An 8,047-nucleotide genomic window follows, 5' to 3' on the forward strand; every position below is an offset into this window, starting at 1 on the left:
ACATATGTGAAACAGGTGTCTCCTTTAATGTTGCTGCAGTCATACGATAATAGAGCTCAGTGGAGGACTGGGGGACTTATTGATATGTAAACAAATTAATAATGAGAACAGTATAATAATGAGCAAAAATACCACGAGCTGTGCAAAACGACATTGCAATGGGCTAGGATTGAATTCACCTGTTTCCGCTCCCCTTTGTTGAAATGAACAGATTCAGGAATGGGTTAGGAGTTTGTTCATGGCTTTCTTCAGGGCGTCCTTCACCTCCCTGTTCCTCAGGCTGTAGATGAGGGGGTTCAACATGGGGATCACCAGTGTATAAAATACGGAGGCCATTTTGTCTGTGTCCATGGATTGGCTGGCGGTAGGTCGGAAATAGATGAAAAGGAGGGTGCTATATAATATGACCACTGCAATCAAGTGGAAGGCACAGGTGGAAAAGGCTTTGCGCTGGCCCTCAGCAGAACGGATCCGCAGGATGGTGGAGAAGATACAGACATAGGAGAAGAGAATGATCAGAGCGCTATTCAAAGTAATGAAACATGTAAAGGCAAACATCACAATCTCATTGAGGTGGATGTCAGAGCAGGAGAGCGCCAGCAGTGCAGGAAAATCACAAAAGAAATGATTGATGATATTGAAGCGGCAGAATGACAGCCGCAATATCAGACATGTGTGTATCATTGATTCCAACAACACCACAGTACACACCCCAGCCACCAGCTGGTTACAGCGCTGCCTAGACATAGTGGCCATATAGAGCAGTGGGTTACAGATGGCCACATAACGGTCATACGCCATCACAGCCAGCAAGAGACACTCAAGGTCTGCAAAAGCGATGAAGAAATACATTTGCGCAGCGCAGGCAGTGTAGGAAATGCTTTTCCTCTCCACTAAGAAATTCAGCAGCATCTTGGGGGAAATTGTTGTGGAATAGCAGAGATCACAAAAAGACAAATGACCAAGGAAAAAGTACATGGGGGTGTGGAGTCGGGGGTCAATCATGATTAACAAGATCATCCCCCCATTCCCTACCAGGGTGACAACATAAATCAATAGGAACACACAAAATAGGGAGAGCTGCAGCTCCGGACGATCTGTCAGTCCTGAGAGAATGAACTCAGTCACCTCCGAGTGATTTCCCTCTTCCATCTCCTCTGAGCTGAGATCAGGCAGCTACAGTGAAGTGGGCAGGCGGATGGCACAGGGAAATTATCCCTTCTCTGTCACAAATTAAAGGAAGAAAAATGCAGCTTCTTAATGGTCATCAGTACAGGATCAGGGAAGAGCTTAGTCCACAGAGCTAGATGTTCACACTGGTCACGTCAGTTGTTCCATGCAATCCACAAACTGTATATCTACAAAGACATGGAGGTTAATCGTGCCACACTGACAAACACTCCTCTTCACTAATCTGAGTAGCAAACAGAGACTTGTGGTTTTGTTGTGAAAGAATCAGGCTGAAAGTCATCTCAGATTGAAGAGATGATTGCTTAGCTCAGGAAGGGGTGAGAGTAAATGAATTTCATGCTCTCTCCCCTCTTTGCGCAAGGGGAGTTCTCTAGCTGAGCATGTCAGTTAGGGGTAAAACATGCTTTCTGTACATCCCCCCCCACCCCCCGCCATCTGATATGGCATTTCCATTGGTCTGTAAGAAAACCTTGAGAGATACTGGAAACCACCCGCCTCAATGGCTACATAATTGCCTAAGATGGTGTGTCTGTACCTCAAAGGGTAGGTTCTGGACAGAAGTTTTTAGCATTAGAGACCATGAATGAAAAATGTTCTGATCACCATGGAGGGCTGTCTGAGTATGGCGGTGATGCACGACAGGAGCACCTACCTGCTGAGAAGAAGGAGATGTGGTGGGGTTTCCCCATCGATAGAAATTGCCTATTTTGAGCATTCCAGAAGTTTTATACTGAGAACTGATCCTTGGGGAATGTTCCCTGAAGTAAGTAGGAATAACTGAGTGCAGAGAAGCACCACACCTAATTAATGAGCGGAGTGAACCAATGTCTCCCTGGTGTTACTTATCCCTGGGGATTAATTTGCTGCACTCTTTCCTATGGTGTTAAGTGATGCAATTTCTCTCTATTGCAGACCAATCACAATGATAGTCTATGTCCTTTTCTGGCTATGTCACTCCCTGAAATAGGCCACATATGTGCACTCATTGTGCTTGATGGAGACCATAGGAAGTGACCACAGACATCTGTTCTCCATTGTTAATTGGGCCTTTCCCTGGAAAGCTAGAAATGGCCATTCTGAAAGGGTCTGTAGTGGCCTCTTCTCATTCCATGCCCCTGGAAGCAGCATTTTCCAAAGCATTCACTAATTCCGTGAGCCTATGGACTCCTGTGAAAATGTGGGTCTTAAATTCTTTCTTCGCTGTCTGCGCATCTCTGAATGGGAGTGACCCTCCTCAGGTGCCTTTCGATAGGGTTCATGAATGTTTGTAAATGCTGACATGTCCTTGAGCCACACAGGGGAAGATTGGTGAAGGCAGCCTTGGAGAGAACCCAGCCAATTGGAAGAGGACTTACTGAGCCAACCTGTGGAGCAGCCAATCAGGGCCAGGCTGGAACATATAAGAAGGACTGTTGAACAGAAGGCCCCGTGGAATGTTGCCTGGATTGGTTGCCTGGATAGGAGCACCACAGCCAAAGCAGGGGTCTATGGAGTCAAGGGAGCAAAGGGGAGCTACTGCCGAAGTAGCTGACAGACTGAAGCCCTGATAGAGAGAGACAGAAGGGATTTAGGCTACGGGTAGATGATGCAAGAAATCAGGAAGATTTTGGGTCAGTGGCTGGTTGGTGATTATAATGTCCCTCAGTTGCAATTCAGCGTGGCAGGCAGGCCTGAGTTCCTCCTTCTTTTCACCCCACTTGAAAATGAGGAGAGTGGCTGGTATCCAGACTTCATCATACCCCAGAAGTCTGGGACTGAACATTAGGCTGCAGTTGTCCCTTGAGGCAAGTGATGGGCGTTAGAACTGTTGCTGCCCTAGAAGGGGGAAGATAACGGGGTGGGGCACTGTGCCCAGAAAAGGTCACTATGGCCAGGAGAATAATATGGGTCATGGTATGGAGCAGAAGTGACGGTGGCGAGGCACCATCTGAGCAAGGTGCCCTGTTGGAGAGTTAAATCCCAGCAGGAGCTACCATGGGATCAGCCTTAGCTCCATTACAGGTCATCAGAGTAGGATCTCTGAGCACTTTGCAAACTTTATTCTATCTATCGTCACAACTGCTATCCCAGAGAAAGTAAATGTATTGATTCAAGAGGCCCATTGTTGAGCTAGGACCAGTGCCCCAAATTATAGAGCACTAGACGAGTGCTCTACCTTATAGGGCATTTTTCCTTCTCGTGGCAATAGAGGAACAGCGGTGCAAAACCTATAGGCTATGTCTTCACTGGCATGATTTTCCGGAAATGCTTTTAACGGAAAAGTTTTCCTCTAAAAGCATTTTCGGAAAAGCGTGTCTAGATTGGCAGGACGCTTTTCCGCAAAAGCACTTTTTGCAGAAAAGCGTCCGTGGCCAATCTAGACGCGCTTTTCCGCAAAAAAGCCCCGATTGCCATTTTCGCGATCGGGGCGTTTTTGCGGAAAAGAAATCTCTGCTGTCTACACTGGCCCTTTTGCACAAAAGTTTTTCGGAAAAAGACTTTTGCCCAAATGGGAGCAGCATAGTATTTCCGCAAAAGCACTGACAATCTTACATGAGATCGTCAGTGCTTTTGCAGAAATTCAAGCGACCAGTGTAGACAGCTGGCAAGTTTTTCTGCAAAAGCAGATGATTTTGCGGAAAAACTTGCCAGTCTAGACACAGCCATAGAGGTAAGAAATAGCAACCCAGTCCCTCATTCTGTACTGTAATGCAGCCTTTTTCAGGTTCTCCTTGTGTCTGTCATAATTCCCAGTACTGATGTTTGAAATAATCAAGGGAATTTAGTGGATTATATCATTGATTTCAACTTATTATCTTATGTGTCAATTATACCTGGTTATTTGATCTGGTCTTAACTGGTTATTTTGAGTTTTTCTAAGTAATGAGGTATCTGCTAAGTTTGAAGACTTTCTTGGAAGCCCGTATGCCACTGAAGATTGTTTTATTTATGTGAAATGGCTTGAATATATGTTCATTGACTTTGCAATCTAGGTGAAAGGCCCCAGGCATGTGCAGGCTAGCTTGGCTTTAGCTCAACATATAGGATGTGGCCTGTAAGTCCCAAACTGCCAATATAAACCTACTGGAACTTATTATAATGAAGATATAATCAAACCCATAAGGAAATCATACATTTATATATCTATAGCAAGCAAGGAGGTTAGCCCTATAGGAAACCCACCCCTTTGATGGGGTAAAATGTAAAATGAACCCTTTCACACTGCTACGGATGTAATTGACCCAACATTTGTAGGGATGGTTTCATCAATATTTTTCCCAAATTTGGAGTAGAGGAGGAGTATCATAGGGTATGTCTACACTACCCCGCTAGTTCGAACTAGCGGGGTAGTGTAGACATACCCATACAGATGATACTCTTGCTATATTTCTGGGTTGTGTTCCATAGATATAGATGTAGGTATAGATATAGATATAGTATGGTATCTGTCCAGATCTTTGCTTATACCTGTTGGATTGTAAAAATGGGTTATAGTTCAGGGATTTATTGAGATTATTCTCATGATTCCAGGATACAAATCTATCATCCACATCAGGGACTGAGAAAAACTCATTAACTTCCTTTATTAATTGGGGAAATAGCTTTTTTTGCTTTATACATATCACTAGTAATTACTATGAAGTGGATCTCTTTATGAGCTAACAATGTCTTTAAATGTAATCCTAGTGAAATAAGGGAAGTAGCTTGGTTCCCTATCAAAATTAGGATATTTTGGAGGAATAGAGAAATTTGGATTTGTATCAGGACACTCCATGGGAGACATATTGGTACCTACATTGATTGGTTACCAAGCAAAATTGGCCATCGGTTACTGTAGGTAACCAGAGTCTTTCACTTAGTGAGCCTCACCACGTATAATGACGATGATTACCTATTTTGTAGCTCCTCTTCCAGCAGTCCACACAGAACAATGTCTGTATTAAAGACATTACATCTACGAATGTACTTGATTTCTCTTTTCTACTCTCAAATATCTCGGGGGGGAAGGGGTGGTTTCATTATTCTATAAGTCTGAAGAAAGCTTATTTGCTTAGATATTATAGTCCTCAAGACTTTTACTAACTTTCTGAAGCTAATGTCTTACACTATACACGGGTCCAGACTACTGCGCTGTGCTGACAAACAGTTGATCGGCACAGCGCGGCAGCCATTTTGATGTAAATGAAGCGGCGATTATTTAAATCGCCACTTCATTTTCCTATGTCTTACAACTCTCATCTACATGGCTCCATTGACGGAGCCATGTAGTTTAGACGTACCCATTGAGTCCGAAATAAGGAGGCAGTGGTGCACTCTCGCTTTGTAATTGTTTGGCAAATAGTCAGGGTGTTCCCCTGTGAGGTAACACACCTATGTTCAATACCCCTGTCTGTTCAAAGCTAGGGAAAGATGTGCACTTTGGTTTCCTGCCTTTCCAGAGAGAATCCCAGCCACAGAGCAATGAGCTATTCCTGTCTGGGTCGCTCTCAATCTCTCCTTTCAAAGTGGTTCTATGGTCTAACACAAATGACAGACCCATTGGAACACGGACAGGAAACTGAGCAGCTCCCCCTCTCGGTGGGTGCTCCTGGCAACCAGTCAATAGAATCATTCTCTCTGTCTGGCCCTGTGATTTTGCCTGGGGCTCTCAGGAACACCACGGCTCCAGCAGGAGAGACTGAGGCCAGAGCTGCACCACTGGTAACATGGACACTGTTGCCAGAAATGAAGCCAAGTTTGTTTGTCATGTCTGGTGGAGACAGATCAGATCAATAGGGCAGCAATTGCCCAGTGACATCTGTACCCAGCGCGCGCAGAGGATCAGTCCCAAGGCTGGTGAACACTGATACTGGCAGGTGATCTCTGTGACATGGGTTCAGTTCCATAACTCTCCCATTGACACAGCATGGTGAGCACAGGATGTGGGCAGCGCTGCACGTCAAACTAAGCTACATGAACTTGCAGTAGCATAACTGGAATCAATGCACAGTGTGAGCCTTGCCCAGCGATAAGGAAAACCCAGGACACGACACAGCCAGTCACTAAGATGCTCCCCACTTCCAAGTTGCTTCAACACACCAGACAGAGGGGGATTGACCCATGTCATCCCACGTGAGTGCTCTGGTCAACGGGTTGAAGACTACACAGCAAGCTGCAGCATCACCGCCTCCTCCACGCCCATTCATTTAGCCAGGCTAGCCCTTTACACTGAAGGAAAATGAGGAAGGAAAGACATGCTATTTCTGGTCATGTAAAATGTTCGCTTGCTTGTCAACTAATCATTCAATCCAGAAAGAAAGGGATGGATGGTACCTTTCAGGTATTTGCCTTTGTTCAACAATTCTCTATTGCAAAGAATCATCATCAGCCTGAGATTCTGGAGACAATGTCTGAGGAGACAGCAAAACCCAGCCATTTCCTTACCAAAATATAGATCTCTCACTCATACCCTTCTTCCTGCCCAAGGATGGCCTCTTCGCCCGGCAAGATATCATTTAACTTGGTTGACACCTGGCTGAAGCACCAATTTCCCTTTTTTCTCGGAGGAATTGCTTAATCCATCTTTTTCTTAACATGAAACAGTTCAATACATCATGCAGCAGAATCTTCTAATTTTACATATAATGTTATCACACACATTTTACCAGAACAATGATGATCAGCAGATTATGAGCTGGTGTAGAAAAAAAAAGAGCTGTTTTGTCACTCTTTTACATAAATATTATACACTTCCTTTATTGTTAAGAATAGGAAAGATCATCTAATGGTAGGTAGAGCATTAACTTGGAATTCATTAATCTGGGCCTTAGTTCCTGGGTTTCCTGCAGACCTCTGATGTAACCTTGCAGCAGGACATTAATTTCTCTGTCCCTCATTTGTAAAATGGATCTAACATTGAAGTTATGACAATCAAAATAATACAGATTTTGAGATGCTCACAGAAATCCATTTATGAGGGCTATATAAGGACTTACGGATGTTAATGATCCACCAACAGATATTTTATTTTTCAAAAAATATTTTCAATTTGCTCAATGTATAGGGAATTTTCAGATAAGGATCGGGTAGAGGTGAATAGTTTCTAAGCAACCGTGAACTAAAAAACATTTATGTTTGCAGTTTCATCCATTTCTCCCGCACAATCTCCACACCCATAAAATTTCCAGAACCACTACCCTCCCCAGTCTATAATACATCCCAAGAGATCTAAGAGGAAGAATACGTAACTAACCTGCTGATGGGAAGTAAATATCTGGTGTCGGATTTTATCTCTATTTTATTTATGTTGTCGAGAAAATTCATTCTTTTGTGCTATTTTGTATTCTGTTCAGTGCAAACTGTCACAGAGGATGTACATACACTGTGCTTCTATTTCTCTTATTGTTCCCTCAAAATGAAGTGAATGACATTGTGATGAAAATAATGTTTTTCCTCATAGTACATGGACAAAAACCAGGAGACAAACTCTGCTACAACTCCTTTTCCTTCAGCCATAGAAATTACACACATCCTAATGAAACCAAGCTAGCTACAAATAAAGCAACCCAGCTAGAAAGAAGAGAGACATTTGAATCCCCCCCACTTCGCTGCAAATTCAAGAAGGTCCGTGGATTCAAAGCAAATTATGTATATTTACATACCCACACATGTGAAACAGCTGCCTCCTTTACTTTTGCTGGAGTAATAGCATAACAAAGCACCGATTTCAATTAGGGCCTACAGACTTCATTTGGGATATAAACAAACAAATAATAATATCAATGTAATAATGAACAATACTACTGTGAGCTCTACGAGATGACATTAGTATGGGGCTAGGAATTGAATTCCTCTGTTTCCATTCCCCATCAGTCAACGTGCAGAGGAATGAACAAAG

The 8,047-nt window shown here is 43.5% G+C and overlaps 1 protein-coding gene across 1 annotated transcript; it reads right to left on the minus strand.

Moving 5' to 3' along the window:
• Positions 1-213: 213 nt before the first annotated feature.
• Positions 214-1,152, minus strand: LOC102458595 (olfactory receptor 8U3-like). The gene has a single exon (XM_006117257.3). The coding sequence runs from the start codon at positions 1,150-1,152 to the stop codon at positions 214-216; it is 939 nt and encodes a 312-aa protein (XP_006117319.3).
• Between the last annotated feature and the right edge of the window lie 6,895 nt (positions 1,153-8,047).

This window comes from Pelodiscus sinensis, chromosome 5 (genome assembly GCF_052426305.1).
Source record: "Pelodiscus sinensis isolate ZL-2025 chromosome 5, ASM5242630v1, whole genome shotgun sequence".
Classification (NCBI taxonomy): domain Eukaryota; kingdom Metazoa; phylum Chordata; order Testudines; family Trionychidae; genus Pelodiscus; species Pelodiscus sinensis.